This window comes from Artemia sp. Qi Xiang Cuo, chromosome 12, assembly GCF_049724085.1.
Source record: "Artemia sp. Qi Xiang Cuo chromosome 12, ASM4972408v1, whole genome shotgun sequence".
NCBI lineage: Eukaryota > Metazoa > Arthropoda > Branchiopoda > Anostraca > Artemiidae > Artemia > Artemia sp. Qi Xiang Cuo.
In genome coordinates, this window is record NC_142805.1 from 8622261 (window position 1) to 8650255 (window position 27995).

At 36.4% G+C, this 27995-nt stretch overlaps 1 protein-coding gene across 1 annotated transcript in view; it reads right to left on the reverse strand.

The window, feature by feature from the left end:
* Nucleotides 1–22989: 22989 nt before the first annotated feature.
* Nucleotides 22990–27995, reverse strand: part of LOC148945738 (LIM/homeobox protein Lhx1-like) — a 44041-nt gene continuing 39035 nt past the window's right edge. The window contains exon 5 of the mRNA XM_089097503.1: nt 22990–24938. Within this exon, the coding sequence (XP_088953629.1) occupies nt 24889–24938 (50 nt within the window). The 3' untranslated portion in view covers nt 22990–24888. The remainder of the gene's footprint in view (nt 24939–27995) is intronic.

A 27995-nucleotide genomic window follows, 5' to 3' on the forward strand; every position in this document is an offset into this window, starting at 1 on the left:
CAAATCCAGTTAAATCCAGCAGGACAATGTTCCAAAGCACTAAATCCTAATTTTTTTTTTTTTTTTTGTAACAAATTTGTTTTGCCAGACTAAGTTAGTATGCAGAAAATTTGTTTGATAGGCTAATTTGTTTTGGTTTAGGCTAGCTGTAAAATTACTGTGTTTGTTGTAGAAAATGACATTCTCGGCTTTCGTCACGAACAAAATAAAAATATAAATGCATGTAATGCAGAAGCTACACTACAACATTTATTTAATTTGGGGGGGGGGAGGGGTGCAGGCTAGGTTCATGGACTTTACATGTTTTAAATCAATTCCATTCTCTTGATGTATCTATTGTTATAAAAACTCTGTTTTTTTAGTTTTGGTTATTATCGATTCGCGTCACACCTTAGGCTACTAACATTGCGTTACCACGAACTGTTTGAAACACTTTAATCTTTTTCTTTTCCTTCATGAGAGGTGGGTAAGCCCACCTTTAACACTTTGCTATTCATGCTACAGTTTATAATATTAAAAAAAAAAACTTGCAATTGTTCTAATTAAACAACCCTTGTGTTTCAGGCGTCGTTCTTAAAGAATTGGGACAAAATTAAACCTTCAGCGTAAAGAGTAAGGTGTTGAGGAGAGGGCACCCCCACATGTAAATAATAATTTCTGTTTGTTTTAAGTTTTTATAATGTTTCTTACTTTCAGTTGAAGAAATTTATTTTTTCATTAGTTTCTGATCGTTTTTTAAATAATGTCTGGAAATCTGGCTCCACCTCCACAGAAATATCCCTCCTCTCTACAGAAATATTCTCTAGTCGTAAATAATTTCTGAGACCACACTGGCTAATCATGATAAACAAAAAATCGCGAAGAAAGGAAACGAGGACAATTAACAGCCAGTAAAAAAATTGAAAAATTATGCAAATATTTCGGTCAAGACCTCCGCTTGACCGTCCTCAGTGCAGAGTAAAAGTGATAAAAATATAAAAACCAAACCTTAAAATAAAAAAACAAAACTAAAATTGGAAGACCGTTTCTTAATAACGGTGAAAGGGTAACTGTTACCCTTTCACCGTTACTAAGAAAGGGTCGTCCAATTTTAGTTTTGTGTTTTTATTTTAAGGTTTAGTTTTTATATTTTTATCAGTTTTATTCTGCACTTAGGACGGTCAAACGGAATATTTGCATAATTTTTCAATTTTTTCACTGGCTGTTAATTGTCCTCGTTTCCTTTCTTCGCGATTTTTTGTTTAATATTCTCTAGATAATTCAATCTTGGTGATATTTTACCCCACACAATTACCTTTAACATGTCCATGCGTAAAAGTGAGTCGGCAAAATGAAAGCAAGACACAAACAGAATTTCGTATTGGAATTCTGGCAATTCCCCCAGTGTAAAAATTCCCGTGAAAAGTTTCCTCCCTGGAAACTTACCTCCCCATGGCTAATCTTCCTTGTGGAAAAAAAACTAGCAGAAAATTCATCCCCCCCCCAAAAAAAAAATGCATGCATAGTTTCCAATAATAAATACTATACGTATACAATTGGGAAATTTTAAAACTTTAAGACCTTTCCATAAGGGCTCAAGGGGGAATTTGTTTCCTTCAAAGATATATTTTTGGGGTTTTTCAACGATGGCTATTTGATCAGAGAATGGCTATTTCAAAATTTTGATCAGACGAAATTGGGAAAAAAAGGGGCGTGGGAGGGGGCCATGTTACCCTCCAGCATTTTCGGTCACTGAAAAGGGCACTTTAACTTTTAATTTCCGTTCGAATGAGCTCTCTCTTGATGTTCTAGGACCACTGGGTCGGTACGGTTTTCCCTGAAAAAAAAAAAAAAAAACGCATCCGTGATCTTTCTTCTGGCAAAAAATACAAAGTTGCACATTTTTGCAGATATGAGCTTGAAACCTATGTAACAGGGTTTTCTGATACGCTAAATGTGACGGTGTGATTTTCATTAAAATTCTTTCACTTTTAGGGGATGCTTCCCCCCTCTTTCAAAAATCAGGTTTAATTTTCTCAGGCTCGTAGCCTTTGATGAGTAATACTAAACTTAGGCGAACCCCCTCATAAACGTAATAATTTCTGTTCGTTTTAAGTTCTAATGTTGCTTCTTACTTTCAGTTGAAAAAACTTGTTTTTTAAAATTTAATTTCTGATCATTTTTTAAATAATGCTGGGACATCCGGCGCCCCCTTCATAGAAATGTCCCTTACCCCAAGGAAACATCCTCCACGGAAAGATTCTCCCGAGTAACCCCCTCCCCCAGCTCCCCCCAGAAAACATCCTTCCTGAAAATGTCTGTACACTTCCCAATAACCAATACTATATGTAAACAATGGGCAAAGTTCATAACTTGCAGCCCTTCCCCTGGGACTGTGGGGGATTAAGTCATCCTCAAAGACATTCGACTATGCTGAACAAAATGGATATCTCAAAATTTTTATTGGGTGACTTCAGGAAAAAAATGATCGTGGGAGAGGGCCAAGTTACCCTCCAATTTTTTTGGTCACTTAAAAAGGGCACTAAAACTTTTAATTTCCGTTCAAATGAGCTCTCTTACGCTATTCTAGGACTACTGGATCAATACAATCACCCCTGGGAAAAAAAAATTTGTTTGGTTCGTTACACCTCGGCTTATCTCTCGTCATCATGAAATACGTATCGTCGAACCTTCGCTTTTTTTTAACAAAGCTATTGGGCACGCGGTAGGCGTCTATATATAGATTCTCTCTGTCGCTTATCTTCTAAACGCAGACAATTTGAGTCTTTTCTGGATGTCATGACGTCCAAATGGACCTTAAATTGGAAGTGGTGCCTTTTTAAAATCACCCTTTTTTTTATTGGACTTTTAACTTTTGCCGCCGCTTGTCTTTTGTCATTATGAAAGACATATCGCCGAACCATTGTTTCTTTTAATTGTTCAGGTGGTGGGACAAATACTTCTTTTTACTTTCAACGATTTATCTGGTCCAGGTTTTTGATTTTACGAGGCATGGAAGGCATTTACGACCACCTTTGTTTCTTTTAATTGTTCAGGTGGCGGGACAAAAACTTCTTCTTTTGCCTTGGCCTGTCTTTTGTCATTATGAAAGACATATCGCCCAACCTTTATTTCTTTTAATTTTTCAGGTGGTGGGACAAAAACTTCTTCTTTTAAGAATGACCCCTGAACCAGAAAGGCCGTTTAATTTGAATAAATAGCTTTTTTGAAAAAAGTAAAAAAAAACTATAGCGTAAAAAGCAAGGCATTGGATAGGAGGCGAACCCCCTTATATATGTAATAATTTATGTTCGTTTAAAGTTTTAGTGTTGCTCCTTACTTTCAGATGAAAAAACTTGTCTTTTTAATTTAATTTCTGATCGTTTTTTGAATGATGCTGTGAAATCCGGATTTTGGTGTAAGCTCACCAAAAAAACAGCGTTGAAGTCATTTTTTCGTGACTTGACTTAGTAAAACCAACATTTTCCCTAGTAAATAATTAACAAAGGAAGGGAAAAAATCTCAGTCAAACTCAATAGGCCACGAAATAAATTATTTCTAAGCTTGGAATTAAAAAAAAAACGGAAGAGTTACACGAATAGAATTCTGCACGAACGCATAAATGAATCCCCTTGGATACAAAAATAAATCTATAAGCGAAAATAAATATTGATTGTGGAATATTTTTGACTCCCTTGATTGCCTTCAGTCTACTGCAGGGATGGTGATACTCTGTTTAGGAAGCTCGGATGTGATAGCGCAAGGTACTGACTGTGCTCTCTACTATAATAAGCTTCGATAGACCAACAACCATTGTGTATAGATAGATAGATAGATCGTGTATTTCAAAAGCCCAAGAGCCATATACACACAAAAATTATGAAAAATAGAAAAATTACAACAGAGCAAATTACGAAACACACATTAACATGATACATAGCGAAAAATACCTTCTGGTAAATTACCAAAAAAGTAACTTTAATTCCATATAATTAATTGTAAAAACATTTCCTTCTTTCTAATCCCTTCTCTATGTACGCACCAATACGAAATATTGTGGTTGGATTACTACTTTGTAAGATTTTTGGAAGCAGCAAAACAATCCCATGTAAGTAATTTTCCCTTAAATCAGAGAGCACCGGGCACTTTCGGAGAAAATGGTCCAAATCTTCGTCCTCATCCCTACAAAGAGGACACACATACCGACCATCAGGATGTACTATCCCCCTGTCGAACACCATTTGTCTGCTCTGGATTGGAAGGCAATTCGCCCTAAGTTGAATCCATCGACATAAAATCATAGCCGGTAAATTGAATTTAAAATAAATTTCCTCTCCAATACTAGGTTTAACCTGATTATAATGATTCAATGTAGCAGAATTTAAAACCAGCCCTTGCCAATACTGAATTTCTTGACCCTCTAAGATAAATCGTACCTGGCTTACTAAATTTGTTGGTAGATCAGGGGAACCAAGACCGTCATTCCATAAATAAGCCATTCCCACTCTTTCTAGTAATGACCTAATTTGGGATGGCCACGACGTTTTCGAACCATATCTCAACATCTGATAATAAGCAGCACCTACTAGTCTATCCTCATTACACCTAATGATCTTCAACCAAAATCTAAGCATCAAAATAGACCTACGTAGTTTTAACGAAAACAGGCCCATATCACCTTTCAGAACCTGTGAATGAGTTGTCTGATGTAGGCCTAATCCAAACAGTCTTTTATAATACTGGAGCTGGAGGGACTCCAACTTCTGTGCCGCTTCTCCGCCCCAAATCTCCACTCCATATTCTAATACTGGTAAAATTTTTGTATTAAATATTCTTTTATGCATTTTTAGGTTTTTAATTCCCATTATCGTCGGATTTTTAAAAATTGCAGACATGGCCACTTTACCTCTATTAATTAGTTCATCAACATGACTCTTTAAACTTCCATTTTCCGATAAAACAAATCCTAAATATTTTATTCTTTTACTTACTTTAAGTTCCTTATTATTAAATTTAAATTTATAATTATTTTCGCCACTTGTTTTCCTTTTTTTAAAAATAACAACTTCACTCTTTTCAACATTCAGCCTTAGTTTTTTCATCTGCAAATATTCCTCTATAAGACTCAAAAGCGTCTGCAGATCTTGCGGTGTGCTAGCCACCAAAGCAATATCATCTGCAAATAATAGTAGTGATAGTTTATGGGTCCCTAGACTAACATTCGGAGCCCATCTATTCTCTAGATAATCAATAACGTCATTTATAAAAATGTTAAACAATTTAGGAGAAAGAGTGTTGCCTTGTTTTACACCCAGCCTAATATTAAAAAACCTAGAACACCTGTTACCAGCTAACACGATTCCACTCACAAAAATATACATATTAAATATCAACCACGAAAACAGATGAGGAAGGCCAATTCTAAACAGGGCATCCTTCAAAAGTTCTTTGTTAACATTGTCAAATACCTTGTGGAGGTCCAGAAATCCAACATAAAGCTGACATTAATTGTATATGTGTATATGTATTAATTGTATGCACATCATTAATTGTATGCTGTGTATATGCTGACATTAATTTGTACTTTGAGCGAATGAATGAATTTCATTTATAGCCCGCCATGCGACAAAAGAAAAAGACGGAGCAAAAACAACAAAAAAGAAAGAAATAAACAAACAAGACAACTTCATATTAACATATATAAAAGATCCAAAAAATCAAACATTCACCAAACGGCTGAATGTTCGAAAAGCTCACCACTTTGAGCTTTTACGCAAGCTTGATCTTTGAGTTCCGCCAGCCGAACTAAAATATTGCACAATTTATATTTATTCTCGAGGTATATATTCTGGTGTAAAGAGGAAGTCGGAGGAGAAACTTCAGGTACTTGAAAAAAGCTGGTCTAATCTTTAGTTTTTCTGTTTTAGATAGCCCATTCCAAATTGGAGAAACATAATAAATATAATGTGTAACGTATAAACATGATAAATAAATAACGGGTAAAGTAAGTGCTAAATAAAGACGTAACAAAAATTTTCTATTTAGACTGAACTAAATTAAGCCACTTTAACGTAACTTATCCTTAAATCAGGTATATGCACTATAAAATCCTAAATTTTCAAAATCTCTGGGTACTCCTATTTCATATTATAAAAAAGGAAATTGTTTTATTGCCCCCCCCCCCCCCGGAAACGTTCCTCCTTACCTGCTTAGTCTAGATTCTGCTCTTTTAGATTCTAGATTGTTTTATCATTTTAAATTCTGTTTATGATTTTTCAATTCAATGGTTTATAAGTATTTCCAAATTAAGTATTTGAAGCAATGAAGTGTTTCAAAATTTCAGATTTTGTTTGTTTTTCTGTAAAAAATCCCAAATGTATTGTTATATAAGTATTGTTTCAACCAGTTAACTTTTCAGTTAAATATCTATGACTGTTTTGTTATTATTATGTTATTTTTATTTGGTTAATTATCTTAGTAGTTAGTTAATTATTTAAAAAGATACACAAATTTAAAATCCTGGCGCAAAGCCAGAATAGAAAAAATAACTTTTAAGCTTATAATTATTTTCTACATTTTTACGGTTGTGATGTTTTTGACTTAAGACGGTAATTGTGCTATCATCTGATAGTTGAGATACAATTTTATTTACCTACTGAATTTCGTTACAAAATTTGTCTTGTTATGTAGGAATACGTCTAAAAGGCTTCAGAAGCAGATGAAAATAAAATAATATTGCAATTTTAAGGCAAATTTCTAAAAGAGATCTTTCTTAACAAAAACCAAAGCAATATCATAATTCTGGCCGGGGTGCCCTCCTTCAATAATTTGGAAAAAAATATTATACAGCCCATGGCCCTTGATTGTCCGGATATGGACCTCTCTTGCCCCCCCCCCATTAAAATGCTGGAGATGCACCCCTGATTCTGGCTCAAAACTAATTAATCCAATGATAATTTTTTTTTCGGTGCAAGTTGCAGCTGTAGGCTTTTTAAACTACAGAAGATTTTTTAAACTATAAAAAAATTAGTGTGAAGAGTGAGGTGTCGAGAAGAGGGCAACCCCCTTCGTATCCATTATAATTTTGTCCGTTTTAAGTATTGATGCGGCTACTTACTTCCAGTTGAAAAAACTTGCTTCCTTTAGAAACTTAATTCTCATAAAGGCTCAGAAAGGCGTTGAGGAGGGGACACCCCCTTCCACACACGGAATAATTTCTGCGAATTTCTGTTCGTTTTAAGTTTTAATGTCGCTCCTTACTTTCAGTTTAAGAAACTTGTTTTTTTTATTTAATTCTCATAAAGGCTCTCCATTGCCTGTTCGAAAGATGACATCTTTGTGTATGATAGAACTCGTCATTTGGGTAATAAGATTTTGATCTTATGTCTTTTATGCGCCTCAAAACTATATTCCTAACACGTATTGTAACACGTATTACTAACACGTATTGTAAATGCACAGATTAAAAACATTTAATGACTAATGATTGTGTATTTATTTTGTTTTTTGAGTTTCATTTTTTTTTTTCAGAATGAGCAGCCATTTTTTCAGGGTAAAAAAGGAAGTTGAATGAAATTTGAAGAATTTTTGCATTTTACTTAAATAACTTATAAACCTAAAAAAAAGTTTATGGACGTACACGTGATCAGTAAAGACTTACACTTGGCACGGTGTATACGGGTTTGAACGCTTAAAGTTGCCTCTTGAGTTGGATGTTGAAAGCTTGACAACCTGTATGTAAATAGCACGTTTTGACTATGTTTAAGAACCTCATCAACCTTCCGTGAAATTTTCATTTTAATCCTCCTTTCCTTTTTAGGACCCATGTTCAAATTTGACCCCTTTCCCAATAACAAACCATACGTAAACACTTTTCATAACTTGCAGTCTTTACCCCAGAGGTTTTGGGGGTATTTTTAGCGCAAATGCACAATTGTTGGACCTTTCCTCTATTCTAAACAAATTGGAAGAAGCTATCAGCCAGAAGGTGTATGAGAGGGTCACGAGTTTCTCTATTCACTTTCAATTCTCAAAACGAGAGGTAGAATTTTCAATTTCTAATTGAATGAGACCCCTCGATTTTTTTTCTGACGATGTTTTCAATATGAAGGGGCCCGGGAGAAAAATACATAGAAGCCACATTGCTGTTTACTAAGGTGTTGCTATTGCGTTGCTTATGATATATTCAGTAAGGATTAAAAAATTACTCTAGGTACAAGTTGGCGCTCGAGTGAAATGTGCTACAAATAACGCGAAAGATTAAGACTTGGCAAACCATATATTCATTACAGCGAGCTTGATTGTTCCGTTTACTGAACTGAAGAGCGAACGATTATGATATATCAACTAAAAATGAAAAGAGTAATTAAAATTGTTAGACGACCAATTTGTTGGAAAAGAAATTCACGATTATAACAGGAGTTGTTTATCTGTAAATTAGCTTCGACCTGATTTCAGAATTACCTTCCATTCAGAGTAGAGAGAATATAGCGACAAATAATTACATTTCTTATATTTTACATATTTATATTTTAAATTTTGAGATAGGGATTGTCAATCTGTTTTTGTTGCTTCTGCACACAGTAGAAAGAATATATAGTAGCGACTTCTTTTTCCAAACATGACACATATTTCATACCGCACGTAAAGACTCTGAGCCGTGTGGTCATAGCCTTTCCACAGGTTTCACAGGTTTTCCTTAAACTCATCATGATATGTATATCGGAATCGCGTGTGCCCAAAGGAGGAGTATGAATCTTGTGTGGTTTTAGGTATGCGTGATATATGTTTAATGGAAAGTATAGCCTTTGTCGCTATTGTATATTAATCCCCATTCATATGGACCATTTCAATGAATCTTTTCTAAGGAATAAGGAACACGGCAAATATTGTGGGAGAGCATGGAATCAAATGGGCAGGGAAAACTCTCCTAGACATAGCTTATGCTGATGATATGAGCATCCAAGATGACAATTTTAGCAAAATTAATGATTTTTTGGAGGTTTTGAGAGTAGAGGGTTAAGGAATAGGTTCGAAGACTAAGTTGTTTCACCTAGGAATTAACGTTGACGAAGAGGTGACGATGGGTAACGAAAAGATCGCTACGGCAAAAACAGGATCATAGGCTTTAAATGTGTGAACGAATTGAGAGTTTAAGTTCATACATTCCCTCTGAAATTGGTACAAAGGACCCCATCCCTGAAAAAAGAAACAAAATTGTGACATAGAAACGTCTTTCCATGTCACACCATACATGGTTATCTTTACCATGTCACATGGTAAATTTGAACTCTTCATTCGCCGCTTCCACAAAAAACATATAACTTGAAACCTTGGCAAACCGCCAGCGAAGAAAATTTCAAAGGCGTGAAAAAATGAATAAGAGTCTATCACAGTATTTACCCACACATCATATATCTTTTCTAATTTCCGTTTTGGGAGCAAACATCATAACCCATGAAAAGTTGTTTCCATAATTATGAGCAGGGATAAAATAAATCAGAAATTCAAAAATAAAATTATAAGCTGACCAACAGAATCACCGGAATGATTGACCCGTGTGCCAAATGTGGGTTTAGATTGATCTGATAATATACGCATGCAAATTTCCGCGCGTGCCTCTGTCAAAGATCGGGCGACTTTTGATTACTGCCAGGTTCATGCCATCACTAATGAATTCCTGCATATTCTTTTGTTTATTCATATTATGGGGAAGGGCTTAAAGAATGCGCCTATTAATATACAGCCCAATTCGTATGCTGTCGGATACATGCAATTTTTTCACTTAGCTTAAAAAATTAGGTTAACAAAATTTATTTTTTTATTTTTTATTTTGAGTAGACGCATGCTAGAAGGGTATTGGCTACCTGTACAAGGGGGGAGGGTCTAGGAATAATTTTTCTCGAAGATTCGTGCAAAAGGAGTGGGTAATGTCCCTATTTGACCATTATAATGTTGGAGTTTGGACTTCAGTCGAAACCATTCCCCAGCCCCCCCCCCCTAAACAGAAGAAGAAAAAAATAGACTATTGGCTTATCAAGCGCGTACACTGGATTTTTTTTAGAAAGAATATAAATAGCACTGAGAAAGTTCTAAATACTGAGTTCAGTATTTAGGAGGGGGAGGAATGCTGTTCAGACAAATAAAATTAGGAGCAACTGATAATAAAAGATTTATTTCAACAGTGATAAAACACGCACCAATTTATAGCTATAAAAGCAAAACTGAGCTGATCTTAAACAGTGGATAGCTCTGAGAGGCAAAGAAACTGAGTTAGGGCTCCACCCATCGCCGCATCAAGGGTGATTAGGGATTTTGACCCCCCCCCTCGAAATGTTTGTTTAGCTCGTAAAAACGTAACAAAAATTAATATTGACAAAAATGTAAGCATTTAAAAACAAATTTTGTAACCCCCCTCCCGACAAAACCCTTTGGTACCCCCCACACCCTCCCCGAACAAAAAATCCAGAATAAGACCCTGGCTCCACCCCACTGAATTCCTAAAGCCGTATGTTTTTCAATAATTTAACGTTTTTCATACCAGCCAAAATTTTTAGCTTTATTTGGATATATTCTTCTTCCCAACAAATCCCCCTCTCACATCTGCAAGAATTAAAAGTAGACGGTATTCTCTTGAACTAAGCATATTTAATTCTTTATGCGCCTTTAATTTCAAAAAAAAAAACAAAACGACGGTACAGAATTAAATGTCTTTTCTGGAACTAATGTTCCCAGACTGCTTTTCAAGTATTAGATGGATACAACCAGGGTTTTGATTGGATGGACATTCAGGGTTTTGATTGGGGGCGGGGAGGGTTAAAAAATCTTTCCAAAACGCAACCAATTTTTTGCAACGTGTTCTTGTTACTGTTGCACGAGTCAGATGAATTTTTTTTTGGGGGGGGGAGGGGCAAACTGAGTAAACCACCGCTGGATGCAAGGCCGGTATATAATTGTGCATTTGATCTAGAAACACACCAATGATTAAAAACATGAAAATGAGGTCCACTGATAATATGTAGCCTATGTCCTGCAAGAAGGTAAATCCTGCTTGATTATCTGTACTTAGCATATATTTTACTGTTTTGTCTATTCCAAATCATAATTCTGCGTAAATCAAAGCTCTAGAAACATTATTTAAGAAACAGGCGCTGAGTAGATGCAAGGATGGAGGCATAGAGGCAGGGTTGAACACGCAAATTCCTCTACACCTCTGACACTAAATATATTACTCCTTAATTGTGCTTGAAAACGAAATCAGATATGAAAAGTTGTTAGGACCAATTAATAGGCCAATTTTAAAGTTTGTTCCTTTCCCATAGGTGTGGATCCTTTAAAAATCTGCAAGATCGGAGACAAAAGACAAAAAAAATGTTTAATGTGAATACAGCAGAAAATTTTGTTGTTACTAATAGTGCAACTACTCACTGAAACAATGGTAACAGCTTAATAACAACTTCACTTGTCTTAGAAGTGTCACGGGCTTTAGCAGCTACACATAATTTGGCTGCCATTTCTGTATTGAAGAATGTGTCATACATGAAGGATTACAAAAAGCGCATTCAGGTTGCGTCTCCTTATGCAAACTAAAATGAAACAGCAACGAAATAAGTATTATTACGGAAACTGAATCCACTTAGGCCTATTTTCGGTTCGGACCAGACTTCTACACGGATATAAGGCACGACTGATTAAACAGCAACAGCAGAATGAACTGAAGTTGTTTGACTATAATTTTCTGTACAGAATTGCTACTTAGGATGTATCAAGGAAATAACAAGAGCAGTATGCAATGAAGTCGCTATACCATAATTGTCTGCAAAAAATACTCGGAATGTATCTGTTTGACCTTAACTCTAGGGGTGTCAATTAGAGGGGGGCTTGACTTGGATAAACAACTCTTTGCGGGTACATTCATTGAAAAATGCCCATCTTTGGTATTTTCTTGCCCCCACCCCTCCTAGGTGTTGAAAAATACCCTTTATTCTCTCCTTCTCTTATATTTTCGTGCACTGACACCATCCTTTACATTCAACATGGAAGTGCAGCAGATGTATGAAATAATAAGAGAGATCTTTGTTATACTCGTTGAACGTCGTTTAAAACCGCTGGGCTGTGTCTTGCAGAAGAATTCAGAGCACCTGCCACACCAAACTCTGCTCAGCTTCTGACAGAGACCAAAGAGAATGTGAACCTTGTTAGAGTGCGATCCTCGGTAATTTAACATGGGAGGATAGGGATTGAATCTACCAGCGGTGCTTATAGTGTACTGTCTGGCAACCCCACTAAAAACTTGAGAATTTCGAAGAAAAAGTGGATTTTTTGATAAGTCTAATCAGCAATTCAACAAGGGTAAAGCTGATTTTTTTTTTTCTGTAGATGACAGTTAATCAGCTTTATTTATTTGGTACAATCCCTATATACGGGCCTCTCTAAAGCAGTCCAACAAGAGATGCTACAGTCAAACAGGAGAGATGCAATGAAAAACTCGGTTTTACGAGATGATTCAATACACCGCTGTAGAGAAATACATTGTATAGCGTGGTTTTAAGATATTTAAAGTGTTGGTTTTTGGGTTTGTGGGGGGGGGGGGGCAGGTACCTAGGTTAGGTAGTATACGTATTTAATATATGCTATGCTTTGTCCCCCACTCCGCTTAATGTGCAAATATATAGCCCAAATTTGTTTCTAAACTATTATATAGTCATCCTATTTTATTTCATTAGCATTAACCAAACTTTACTTCTTAGTAAGACCCATATAAAGGGATTGTACCATTTATTTTTAGTAATTATCGAAAGTCAAAATCAAGTCTGCACAAATTAGAATTAGGCCAACCTGAGAAAATCTTTGTAGGTTAAGTAGGTTAGTTGAACTTCGGCTGGTAGGCCTACTGGAAACCGATTTCTGCTTTATTTGGTCTCTGATGAATTTGGAAATACCTGAGAAAATAATTCTGTTGAGGGTTAAGAGGGATAAGTCTGTAGAAGTCAAACAATGTTGCCAAGCGCTAGATGACGTTTTTTGATTTTCTTTTCAATAGTAAAATCAGTTTTCACTCACATAATATTCAAATTCCCTTTGGAAGAAACACCAGGGAGGACAGAAAATTACTGTTAAAACCAAGGGCATATCCATAATTTTGTTTTGGGGAGGTAGGGGTGGGGGGTATTTTTATGAGGGTTTAACAAAAACGTATCAAAACTTGTTTATATGCATTTTCGTTTATTTTGTTACACCTTGGACAAAATATTTTTAGAGGGGGGGGGCTCAAACCCAGTAACCCTGGGTGCGGCCTTTGATGAAACCTAGCCAAATCTAATCTCAAACCTATCAGAGGCTTAAGAATTTTGGATACAGAAGGCCAGGTTCTCAGAGCAGCAGCAGCTGATCGCTGAATATGAGCCAACCAAACCTCGAAGATGCTCTATCCCGGGCAAGGGGAAAACATCTGATTCACGTTACCAGCACAAGTAAGGAAATAATTTGAATTATTTATTTCAAGAAATTTTGAGGGAACCAGTGCTCCGCAAGCCTTTGACTCTTTAGCAAGAATCTAATTCTAGCGGAGCTATCTCTTATAGAGCTGGGGGTGATAGGACCCTTATATTTGCATTTTAACGATTATTTTTGACATATCACATAATACGGAGTGTGACAATTATTTGCATGTTTTCACCATAGTCAAAAACATGCAAATATTTTTCATCCCCTCGATTTACATGCATCTATAGATGTACGTAGATAATTTGTTTCATAATTGTTTTTAGTACAGTCCAGTAGTATTAAGAATAATAATTCAACGTTTACATATATTTCTCTGATTGACTAAAGAAAACAATAATTTTGTGTTCAGTCTAAGCAGGAGCGGATCCTGGATTTTTTTTAGGGGGGGGGGGCGCAAAATATGTTCATCCGATAAACTTGCCTTAGGAGCAAGTTTAATCGATGCAAACTTGTGCTAATTAAGTAAATTACACTACTATAAACTACTTTATGGGGACACCCCCCTCTCCCCCTGGATCTGCCACTGAATTTAAGAAATAGTTTACATTATTGTTTAAGTGTCTAACTATACATAATGTTTAAGTTCGCATTTGAATATAATAATCATTGGGAAATGCTCTCATTTTATTTTGAAATTAATCTAGGGTATACATTTCCCCTGTGTCTCATAGCTATAAAACTTCTTTGACAAACTATTTACCAGTCTCTTGACTTTATCCCCACAGTGAATTGTCAAAAATAAGTACACCCAAAAGCGAGGTGTCAGCCCCTGCTTTGATCACAGGAAATAATGATTAATTACAAGAGATCTCGCTTCTGAGATGAGGCTGGTTCAAAATCGGTGCTTTGTCAAAAGGACCCGGCCAAAATAATTAGCTTTCTGCCGTAACTATCAAGGCGGAATGATGAATCACCAGAAGATTGGACAGCAGATCTTGAGAGCCTCTCCTGCTGCCAAGAAAGCCTATCTAGCTTACTTCTCCAATAGCTGCTCATGTGATTTCCATAAGCTTCTACTATGTAGGCATCAATTGGCTGCTTAAAGATCGGCTGGGCTAGATAATTCCTATGCATTACTTGCAAAATATTCAAAATTGGTGTTTCATCTTCTTATACTATAGGCCTACTGCATAAACCATCTTCATTTAGGGAGGCCTACTGCAAATCTATTCATTTAGGGAGAAATTTATGCCAAAATAATACACCGTTTGAAAATTTAATTTTATGACTGTCCTTTCGAAGCAACCTTGCGTCTTTTACAGAGACGCAAAGAGAGGAGGGAGGTCTCCCCCTCCCCGACATCATAAATTTTCCTGAATTTTTGGGCACTTCTTATTCAAATTAAAAAAAAAAATCATTACCTCCAAAAAAAAAAAAAAATCGTTGCTACTAGTCTGTCGCTTAATGAAGCTATTCATTGTTTCAAAGCTATCTAGGTAACATAGTGAGTACTGTTCTAGGGTGGAGGGGGGAAATTAAAAAACGTATTAATAGGTGAATATTATATAAAATCTGAAACAATTTTAGTAAGAATAACAGGATATCTTATTTTGATAGGTCTCTGATAAAATTTAGTTCTGTTGCGATGGAAAGGCAGTGAGGTCTTCGTGTTTACAATAGACCTCAAATCCGAACATAAAAACACACTCTTAAAACTTTAATGCACTACAGCAAGATCGGGGGGGGGGATTTTAACTGATCATGGTGAATTAAAAGATGTATTTGAAAATATCTATTAAAAACATTCCCCCCCCCCTAGATTTTCGTACATTAGTTCAACTGGTACCAGCGAACGTTGATTTGCGAACAGGCGTTTTTTTTTAGCTCCTAGATTTTGAAAAATCCTATTTTTGGTATTTAATTGAAAAATGCTTTTTTATGCATTTTAATTAAAAAAATAAAACAAAACAAGCAAAATTGTCCTTCCCCAGATACTGAAAAACTCGTTTTGCCCACACTTTGTGAATTGACACCCCTATTTGAGTGGGGGGAGAGGTGTTAAACCAAGATTTTTTTTTAATTCGTAAATACCAATCCCAAATTTTTAGAGGGACTTCTACGGTCTAATATCAGTAGAGGAATTTCTCCCTTACCCCTTCTAGGAGCACGTAGATATATATGGTATCCTTTGATTCAGAATTTTCAAAAAGATGATGCTATTCTAGGATTGGATATTTCGGCATGGTGCTTCATTAATATTCAAGAGAAAAAAATGTCTTGGAAAACGGCTGCTTTAGAAAAAAAAAACAGGATAATTAAAAAATATAACATATAATATAATATAAGCCTCCTGAAGCCAACGTAACCACGCACACTCCCGTGCCATCACATCCTACTTAAAACATGTCTTTTACACCCTCCAAGGAAGTTTCTATTTCCGATAAGTCTTTCCTTACGACCCCTCCCCCCAAATCGAGGATGACCTGCTTTCCGTTTAGCCCTAGGCGGTTGGCTAAAAAGGAAAATCTTTGGCAATCTGTCATCCTTCATCAGCAGAATTTGCCCTAGCCATTTCAACTTTTCTCCCATTATAGCCCTAAAAAGCAGGATTAAACCACACTTTTCGTACAGCTAACTGTTTTAAATACGGTCGGTCAGTCGGGGCAACAAAAAAAAATACTTAAGCAATTTCTCTGGAAATTATCTGGCAAATTTTCCTCCGTTTTTCGGAGCCTCTATGCTTCATAACCATATTTGATCATTGGCATCACTGTAACTTCCAATATTCTAATCTTGATTTGCAGACTTATCTTCCATTCTTCCAAACTTTTTTTTTAACAGTGAAAAAACACCCTGGACCTGGCTATTCTACTTTCAACATCTTCACCTCACCCACCGTGTTTATTAATAATACTACTAAGGAAAGTGAAGCTGTCCACTTGATCGATCTTTTCGTGACCCAACGTCACCTTTTCATCTTCACTTATTTCTAACCTTAGCGACCTATTCTTCTTAAAATTAATTTCCAAGCTTATTCTTGCCCCTTGAAATCGCTAATTCTCCAACAGTTCATTCATTTTGCTAATACTTTCATCAGGGATACTTAAATCATCAGCATCATCTAAGTCCAGGAAAGTTTTTCTTCCCCATTTGATTCCGTGTTCTCTTTTTAAGGGGGCCACAGTCACCTTAGCGGTGCAATGTTAACTGAACATTCAAATAATGTATCAACGATTGAGAAAAGTTTAATTTTTAGAGGGCATTCAAGAGCAACAGCATACCCCTAGCAAAAACTTTTAAAATATAAGTGGAACACAAGGCTCCCTCCAAGGTTCCGTGGAACCTTGGAGGGAGCTGATTAACGGGAGCCAACCTCAAATTTTGAACCAACTCTGAATATGATAGTGAAAGCACTGTAATGAAACTGAAAGACACGTTTTTAAGTAGAAGCCGATAAATCTACCTGTGGTGTCATCTTCTCACCCCCTCCTGTGGAACCCTTGTGGAACCCTTGTACAACTCTCCAAAATATATGTGGAACACTAGAGTTTCACAAGGTTCCGTAAACACTTCAGTAACTGAAATGTTTCATTGCTAATCATAATTAGTACAGTCAATCTAGCGTCAAATAGGACTAGACCGCAAACAAATTGCAACAGAAATGATTTTTACACTATCTTGTAGAGAAAAAAAAACTGTACAACATATCAAAAGTTGAGAAACCCAACGGGGTGCAAAATAAGTGTTTTTTAGCATTTTCCGTTTGTTTTTTGTTTTTAGGGGAAATTTTCCGTTATCCTAGAGCTTAGCATTTACTTCATGGGAGACATGTTTCTGAATAAGTTTTGTGTGCTGAATTCGAATATAACATCAGATTCAAGTTATGTCCCACCGTTAGTGTTTCACATTCATCACCAAACAAGAAATTCGTATTTCGTGGCCATATTTCCCTTTTTCGTCCTTTGGGGCGAATGAAGTCAGGAATAACGTCGCCCTATCGACTGAATACTATATTTTTGGAAAGTTCCGTACATTCTAAGATTGTCGTTGTTGGAACCCTTGGTCCAAGTTTTGTCAGATAAATGTCCGTCCCCTATTCATTTCTTTGGGCCCCTTAATTATTTTCCTTCTTTTTGTAATAAATGTTAATTTTCCTATTATTTTTTGACGCCATTTTGGGTCCTCTTAACTGCGTACGTGTTTAATTCACCACGAGGGAAAAAGTGCGCAGTTAGGGAGATTTCGCCCCAGTCGTGACCTTCGATCAGCTGTTGTGGTGGAAAGCTATGAAAATGGTTGAGGCTTCTGAACCAGGAAGTGAGCTCTCAGCAGTAGTTCTGAAACTCGGTGGGTCTCACACAACCATAAGCTTTATTGGATGCATAGGATACACACTGGAAGGACCCGGTCTCCGCGAAGTCCTGGAACTTGCATATGCCCCAAACACTGTTCCCCATCTCCTAAGTGGAAAGGCTATTTCATGAGCTGTTCGAGGTCTCTTGCTAGTTGATAGTGCTCTACATGCCGTGCTGCTCTCCGAGCTATTTGACGATGATCCCAGTTCAGAACCTGAAACAAAGTTAGGCACCAAAGAAGTTGCAGACCTTAAAACACTATACAGCAAGCTAATGAATGGAGAGGCAACAATGACGGAGGTTGAAGAAAATCCTGCACTCAAGCGGATCAAAGGTTTCGTCGACCAGAAGATACTTGATCTGTCTCAGCACAGAACTTCAAAGCTGTGGTTTCAGCTTATGAATATGGTTGGGATACTTCGTTCTTTCATCAAAGCTGAGTAGATGGGGCCTTGGGACTTACACCTAAAGTCTGTGTCTGAAATGCTACCTTTTCTTGCGGCCTGTGGTCACAACAACTATGCCAAATCGTGCCGAATATACCTTCAGAAGATGGTGAAGCTTGAAGAAACCCATCCTACTGTTCATAGTTCATTCTAACAAGGAATGCACGGCGTCAGACGATCTTATCGCTATTAGGCTGGCTTGTCGACGGATCTAGTTATTGAATAAGAGCTTATGCGCTCGTTGAAAACAGCAGGTGGACTGACTAGGGGTACGGACATGACCGAAACCCAGAGGTCGCTGTGGGTTTTAGCACACCCAACCTGCTCTGCTGTTAACCTCCTAATGGAAAATCTGACGCAAATTCTCTATGGGGCAAGCGAGCAGCACAAGGAGAACGCAGGTCCCAGGCAAGAACAAGACTTCAAGGATAAGCAGGTGATGGTCACGTATTTTGAAAATGGCTCACCATTCGCAGGGGATACCCAGCTTAGAAGCATTGCTACCGGTTTGACTGCATATGAATCTGCAAACGTTGACTGTGCGAAGGCTTTCGGGCTAAAAATCCTTGATGCTATGACTGGAAAAGTGGCGAAGGATTTTGTCTTCCTAAGAAAGGAACAGGCAGTCAAGATAACAACAAACCAAACAGCTGGAGGATATTACAAGCGACTGGATCCAGCTTTGCTATTCCAACGCTTCATTGCGTTAGCCAAAAGGACAAGACTTCCAGAATCAGAGTGCTTCCGGTATGAACTTTGTTCGTATCCCGCTGCTCTGTTTGACAGCTCATTTATGCCGAGAGTGCCGAACATGGCCGAATTCGCCAAGGCCATTGCACTTGCATGCAAACTCGAAGAAATTCCGTGTGTGCTGAACGACGGGACACACTACGTAATTGACGGCGGATCTCTATTGCACCGAGTCCCATGGATAAAAAATGACACGTATGCGAGTATCTTACAGAGCTATTCTCTGTATATTTCGCGGAAGTACCCTGGCGCAACTGTTGTTTTCGATGGGTATGATAGTGGACCTTCCATCAAAGATATGGCCCATTCGTATAGTAATCGAACGATTAGTCGCGAGGTTTTCTTCACGAATGACATGCGTCTGAAAGTTAAGAAAGAAGAATTTCTCGGGAACATGAAAAACAAGTCAAGATTAATTAGTGCGCTTGCAGTTCATCTCCGGCAAAAAGGCTATTTTGTAGTCCAAGCCCCCAGTGATGCAGACGTGCCTATTGTAAAAGCTGCTATCGAATCAGCTAAACAGAAGGTAACTGCCGTTATTGGAAAAGATACGGATCTTCTGGTCCTTCTCTGCTACCACTGTGATGTCTCCACTAACAAGGTGTACTTCGCCCCAGAGCCAAAGAAAAATAAAGAGCGAAGGTGCTGGGATGTTCATGAAATGAACATCATGAAATGAAGCCGGAGAAGACGCACTTCTTATAATATATGGTGGAAAGAAGGGGGGCAATCTGAACGAGCTTCGAAAGCAGCTCTTCGAAAGAAAGCTCGTCACAGCAACGGATTTTGTTCACCCAGAGCAGCTACCACCCACATCCAACTCTGCAGCATTTCACAGCTATAGAGTTTACTTTCAGGTACACGCCTGGAATGACGACCGTAATCTAGAATTGGACCCTCAAAAGTGGGGCTGGAAGGACCGAAATGGTACATTATACCCTGTGATGACGGACCTACCCCCAGCCCCTCCCCAAATTCTTAAGATTGTTAACTGTTCCTACCGTTCAAACTGCACCTCTGCTCGGTGCGCTTGTGTCAGAAACGGCATGTCTTGCACTCTCGCGTGCAAAACTTGTCAGGGAGCAGAATGTGATAATTCTCCCAAATCATAAGATCTCATCGACGATCTCGACGACGAAGTTTCAAACTACACTGCCAGTGATTAATGTCGCAAGTCATTTGAAAAGTTGCCTGCCTTTTACCAATGTGATTTTTGTTACCTGTGATTTTAGTCAGTTTATACATTAAGAGATGATTGATTATTTTGACGAAACCTTTTGGTGATGAATGAGAAACACTGTCGGTTGAACATATCCTTGATCTGATGTGATATTCGAGTTCATCGCATAAAACCACTCAAGAAATGTGGTCAAACGACTATGTTATAATAGAATCGCGAACTTCGTGACTGGTGATGAATGTGAAACACTTTTGGATCACCGTATCTTAAATCTGATATAATATTCGAGTTCAGCACATAAAACTACATCAGAAATGTGTTTTCCATGAAGTAAACTCTAAGCCTTGAGAAAATCGAAAATTTAGGCTTAAAAACGAAAAATAAAACACAAAACGCTAAAAAACACTAATTTTGCACCCCGTTAGGTTTCTCCACTTTTGATATGTTGTACAGTTTTTTTTCTCTACAAGATGGTGTAAAAATCATTTCTGTTGCAATTTGTTTGCGGTCAAACCTTATATTGACTGTACTAAATGCTGAATCGATTCGAATCAGATCTTCTCAGAAATTAACTTTAGATGCAACAAGTTGTGTTAACTCCAAAGCTATTTTTTATGGCTTCGTCAAAAGTACGCCGTCTTATCTTATACTTGCCATGAGACGTCGTATATCGTAGACACATCTGACAAGGGCCAGCGAAATCGTATATTTCATGAAAGATTGTACACAACAACCTCATTTCATCTGATTTGACTGGGTAATTTTCGATTCGAAAGACAAAATAACCTTTTAAATACAAGGAATTGTGATATATATATATATATATATATATATATATATTATTTTTCTTTACTTTTTATATACGTACTTTTGTGTCCGAGCTCCCATTCCTGAGCCCATGGGAAAAAAGTAAGTTTTAAGCTTAAAGAGTAGAGGGGGGTGGGTGAAAAGGTGACACCCTCAGGTAGAATTATCTGCTTTTACTTAAAAACTTGTCTTTCAGTTCTATTCCAGTGCTTTCACTATCATATTCAGAGTTGGTTCAAAATTTGAGGTGGGTTCCCGCTGTACAATCCCTTGCCCTTTCATACTTTTTTCTGCCCTTTCAACTTCAACTTTTGCCCTTTCAAATGCCCTTTTGCATCACCTCCTTATCTAAACGTTTAAAACAAATGAGGTAGAGGAATGGTCTTATATGCTAAATAGGAACTTCTAGTTGCTAATTGTTAAATTTTCTTGGAAGGTGAGGAGGGTCATTGGGGAATATTGCTGCAAGGGGACATTCATCCTCTCATTTGCTTCTTTTACAGTAAAAATATGCACAAAATACACTATTGACTATCTTAAATATCACCACATTAAGAGGGGAGCTGTAATCCCCTCATCACCAATATTGCACATTTAGTCAAAATACCGGAACTCCTACTTGGGAAAGAGGTCCTTAAAATAGGACCTTTCAGGGAAAATTAGGGCCCGAAACTATGCTTTTAGCCAGCCTCGGCTAGTGGCAGGTCTGAGATCGCCGATGCTTTGATAGTTTTTTTTGAGGCTTGATAGATTCAAAGCGTTCAATTTAGAAAAAACCTTTTTGTACGCTTTGCCTTTTTTTTCTTGATAAATTTGGATACATTTAAGTAAATACTGTACAAAATGAAGTTTCACCAAAGCAAAGAAGGAGAAGGAAAATTCGATCTTACTTGATGCGATTTTGTTTACATTTAAAGCGAAACTGACAGAATAGAAAAGTTCCTAGGCCAGGAGGTTTTTCTCTGCCATACCTTAATACCCTCCACTGGCTTCCCCTTCCAAACAAAAAATTCATTAGTTTGTTTAGTTGTAACCCCTTTTTCAAATTGCCCTCCCCTCAAAAAGAAACCCCTATGGGTATCTAGGAAAGTATATAAATTTTATTTTTTGTTTAACACTCCAAACAGTCTTGCATTAAGAGGGGAACTACGCCCCCCCCTCAGCACCTAGATCGAACAATTAGTTTAAATATATTCCTTGAGAAAGGAACTTCGGGGGTACATCAATCTCCCTCTTCCCTCGTTCAGGTCAATTCTGTTTTTTGTCTTTTGCTTTCTCGTTTAATGATTTCCTGTGTTTAATGTGTCTTTGTGTGAAAATATTTGTAGTAACTAGAGTTGCTTTCTATTCACTTATGTTTTAAACTGACACATCATGCCTTGTTCTCCCTTAGATTTGGATTTCAATTTTGCTGTAAGTATCTTTATTAATGAATATGCCATGTTCTAGAAAATTCAGATTGGATAAACTGGAAGACCCAACATTAGGAAATTTCGACACACATTAAGTGTGTGGCACTTCTGGTTCCCGAAAGTTCAGACGCCAAAAAAAGATTTGAACCTTAAGGTGGATCTTTCCAATGTAGATGACGTCACAATATGACAATATGACGCAACCGTATATGTTCGTCTGGGATCTCGTTGAAACAGCTATGAAACCGAAAGATCGAATCAAAACTGCCAAACTTCCATTTTATATTAAATATATTTAATTTGATAATTTACTTATTAGTAAAGGATCTTAATAAAAAGGTATTTGGAAAGCACTTGCCTGGATTTTTCCTTCTTTCAGGTTTTCGGCAATAAAGATTATCCATACTCAAGAACGACCATTATTCTTTATCCTTTTTTTCCAGCCATTGGTCAATACTAGGCTAAAGAATATACTTTTAAACTTTTTTCCATTCAGCTTTTCTTAGTGAATTTAGAAATCAGCAAAGTCCGTTCGGTTTGTCTCAGTAAGGATCGCCTATTCAGTAAAAAAACACAAAAAAACCTTCGGATATAGAAAGATATAAAATCAAATATCGTAATTTATTTTTTATTATAAATTGAACACATTTAAATCACCACATACAACGACTCGTGTATATATTCAGCCAATATTAAGCATATATACATAAATATTAATTACAAAAATACCAAATATTTATGGACACTGATAGTGGATATGGGCAATGTACATAAACATTCGACAAGAACATCTTAGACCGTGATTGTCTTACATATCGAGCAAATTAAAAAATATCTGACTTCTCACGACCTCTTGTGAACTTTTGGCACCAATTTAAATTCAAAAAAATGGTCGACACCCCTTCAACACCAGGGGAATACTAAAATAAAATGGGAAAGTTAAGCCTCCCAAAAACTAAATTTAAGAGAGAAACAAACAATACATTTTTTTTATGATTCTTGAAATATTTCAGCCATCTATAGAAATATTGACTCCCCATTATCAAAAAGGAGAAATTTAAAAAAAAGAAGACTCTCCATTAGATTTAAGAGAGAAACAAACAATGTATTTTTTTATACTTCTTCAATTATTTCAGCCATCTATAGAAACACTGACTCCCCATTACAAAAAAAAAGATATATGAAAAAAGAAGACTTAAGATAGATTTAAGAGAGAAACAAACAATTCATTATTTTATATTACTTGAAATATTTCAGCCATCTATAGAAACATTGACTCCCCATTACAAAAAAAAAATAAAATAAAAAAAGAAGACTCCCCATTAGATTTAAGAGAGAAACAAACAATACATTTTTTATATTTCTTGAAATATTTCAGCCATCTATAGGAATATTGACTCCCCATTACAAAAAAAAAAATCCCGAGTATTTTCCTAATGTATGATAGAATTAGAAGGCTCATTTAGTAACAAATACTAAAAGCTAAGGAATATTGTGCTTTGAGACATTTTGGCATAAAAACAAAAGAAGGGAGATAATCACTTAATGCTTTCATATATTACTAAAATCATACACTTTTTTTGGATATAATATACTTCGAACAAATACCCAGAAACATGCGGTATGCGTTAATTGATGGACTTTTTGATATCAGCGTCACTTTTCAGTTGTCAAACTTTAAATCTTTAAAGACTGGAAGATTTTAGTTAATCATCTTTATGTTGTTTCCAAGTCAATGTCGATGAAATGATTTATATTGAAAACAGAAAAAAATATATTTCTGTAAATTATCTTTTCTTATTTAATTTTTGTGGTTTTTTTTCGTTAAATGCTAATTTTTGAATCTTAACTAAGCTTGATGATACGCTGCGGAATTAATATTTCAACATCTAAAAAGTCATATCCTTACTAAAATTGCCGTCTGAAATTTACTTATAAAAATGTACAAAAGTCAAATTTTTTTAATGTTAACATCAGCTTGATTTAAGAAGAAAGAAGAATTTTCCAATAAGTACAAATTAGGAGTGGAAAGCAAAAACCAAATTAAACAGCTTAATACTATAAATATTTTACTATTTGTGCACTATTGATATGCTAATTCAGAAGTTATCATCGCAAAAAAAAAAAAAAAAAAAAAACGCTACAAACTTAACAATAGATCGGGATACATGCTTCCACGGACTATTCCGCAGAAATAACTTCCATAGAAAATACTTCCACAAATTTAAGAAACATTCTAGTAGGAGGATATCCATTTGCACCAGAAAATTTCTTTAACGGATCAATTTTGAACATTTGCCAAAAGTTGCAAATAAAAACCGGGTTTCTCCGGAAAAATTAGCAAACTCACTTGGTTCGAATACAGCTTAACTTTCAGCTGACGTAGCGAAGTACCGTAAACTATCACTTAAACGTTTTGAACAAAAATTCGCACAATTAGCTAATATCACATGGCACAGAAGAACAAATATTAACTTCAAAAGTCACAGCTTTGGCAAATTATACGGTCTATGTCACCATACCAAACCTTCATTCATCTGATGGTCTGAGAAGTTGCCAGGACCTAAAAATGGAATATTTATGATATAAAATAAAATACAATATCTAACCTCCAGAAAGTGTCACCTCAGCCTTAGCAGAACATATATTTTTTAATTCGGACCATTTTGTTCAGTTCGAGGAGGCAACAGCCATTTCCAATGATAAAGGTTTCACGCAATGGGCTCTTGAAGCATTAGAATTAAAAAAAAACAAACTATTTTTGCAGGTATCTCAATTACTAGTGATTTAAATATAAAAATAAAGTATTGCAAAATATCCCAGGGATTAGTTCAAGTAATAAACGTAAGCGAACAGCAACATCAAAAGCTTTGCATAAAATTATGCCGCAATAACTTATTCCTTGTTCATTTTTTATTTTTAAATGTTTAATCCAGTTACTTTTGTGAGGTGGTTTCATGAAGGTAGCTTCAAATTGTAAATGTTAAGCAGCTGTACGTTATATTTTTAGGTGAGTCTATTTTAGTTAAATGTATATTTTTTAGTTTTAGTCTATTTCTTTCTCTACGCTGAAGAAGCCTTGTTAGATACGGGGCGAAATATTCGTTTTTATTTTTTCTTCGTTTTCATTTACTGGCCATACCCGTTTTGTTTACCGTACCGTTTACCATACCCATTTTCATACCCGTTTCATACCCGTTTGTCGTATTTATGTTGTTGTTTGTGTTTTCTGAAATAAAATCATAAAAATCACGGGTATAAAAAAGGGTGAAAAAAAAACTGAAGGCAAGTAGCTACAGATGAATGACCTGAACTAGGAAGGAAATCTAAGCCAAAGTTTCTGATTTTTACTGTTTATCTTTTATTTGAGAATTTGGTAACATATACAATGCCCAGCAGTTTTTCTTCTTTTTCTAATTACTTGGCAATCATGTTCAAGCGTGTACTTCTTACCTCATTTTAGGGGATAAACTCGAAAGGCATCTGATGTCAATCCATTTCACTTGGTGATTCAGAAATCTCTTGGAGTGTGCAAACAAAATCATGTAAAAATAGTTTTAGTCCAAATTAGGCACATTATTTATCATAGTTGCTTGCTAACCCCCGGTGTACCAAAAAAAAAAAAAAAAAAAAAAAAAAAAAAAAAAAAAAAAAAAACCGGTGTGCCGGTGTACCAAAAGTAAAGTCAACAAAGGTAATGAAACATGGAAGCCATGACCCCTTTATAGTTCTTATAACAAAAACTATTGTTGCGGGGGAAACAGTCAATTTATAATTAATAAATTGGCAGAGACAGACTTTAAAGTTTTATTCTCTTTCTACAAAATAGTGGGAGCCGACTTCCCGTTCGCGCAAAGCCAGTGTTTCAGCTCGTGCCTCCACCACAAAATATCCACTGAACTGCCTCTTAATATGCCTCTATAACTGCCTCTTAATGCCAGTTCCACTGTACAGGTCCTAAAACCAAACGCTGGTGCTTATATTTTACTGAAGCCTCCAATGAGGCTTCTCTAGCCGAGTGGATTGGTGCGCTGGATTTAGGATTCCCTGTCCGAGAGGGCGAGGGTTCGTATCCTAGTGTATCCAATTATTTGGTTTGGGACGGGAGTCAGTGGCGTGACTCTGTAAGCTTAGCCAGAGTCGACCCAGCTCTGAATGGGTGCCTGGAGAAATCTGGGGAAGGTAAACAGGAAGGGTGTGCGAGAGCACAGAGTGGTTGGTCCCCAGCCCTCCATTGCACTTCCTGGCTGAAGGGCCAGGAAACGGAGATCAGCACCGCCGGTAGGGACTGTGAAGTCCAATGCCGTATTCTTTACCTTTTTTTTTTACCTCAAATGAATCAACGCAGGCAAATAAAGATCAAAATAATTTTCTATATTAACTGTTTTAACTATACTGTTATTAACTGTTTTAACTATAACTGTTATTAACTATATTTCTGTATTAACTGTTAATTTTGTATATGTAAGTATGACGGCAACAGACCCTTAAGGTCTAAACCAGCGGTGCTGATATCCGTTTCGTGGCCCTTCAGCCAGGAAGTATAATGGGGGGGGGGCTGGGGGCGAGTCATCCTGTGATTTTAATTTTGTGTTGATTTTGTATGGACTCCAAATACTATGTGTTCAGAATGAATATGCCACCCTGTGGCATTTTGACCTCTCAGGTAGGGAGGCTATATGAATACCTTTTGAATAACTGTTATTAAATTGCATATCTAAATTTTTTGTTTAATACCCCTTTTAGTCCTCTTAAAGCAAAAATGTTAAAAAAAATGGCAAAAGCCAAAATTTTGCTGTGTGATATCTCTTTTTGTTATGTTACAACTGCTAGGGAAAATAAAGAAACAAATAAATACATCCTTCTCAGGATAAGTACAGTATTTCGTATATAGCAAATAAAAGTTTTAGCAATAGGATGAACTTCCTTCCTATTTTCGTAATCCTTGAATTTGTTAAGAAGAAACACAGCTAGTGCAGCAACTGATGTCACCCTTATTTTACATTCATAGCTTCTTCGTAATTTGTGTCTCCAGAAGCACTGCCCACTACAGTCCTAGCACTGTTCCTAACACTTAACGGCCAGATTTCTTTGAAGGAATGAAAAAACCGAGTTTTTTTCTTTTTTTCAAGGAAGCCTAATATTTTCCAATCATTTTCATTAATTTTGGGGAGTTTCCTCTGGTTTTCGGGTTTGACCACATTGTTTTATTGCAATACATCATTCTTAGGTACTTAGCTTTGTTTCTGTTCTAATTTTGTTTCTTTGTTTCTGCCCTTTTTTTAAATTTATTTTCATCCAAAACGGTAAGCACTCAGTGGCAGTGTTACATCCTTTAAGCTATACTTTTGACATTTTTTCATTATTTTGTTTTCTTTTTTTATTTTGGGTATTAGCAATTAAGTGGGTACCCCCAGGCAAGAGTAGAAAGGGCGTCCTCATCCCCTTGGATCACCTACATCCCCACCTTGTATCACCTACTAGATGGAGTACCAATTCACTACGAGAAAGAGGATTTATGCTTTGCTTTCATTCTTTTTAGAAAATACCTTAAATACATTTTTCATTAACTAGGGCGCAACTCCCCCAGTTATAATGGCTGCCTACTGGTCCTTATTTA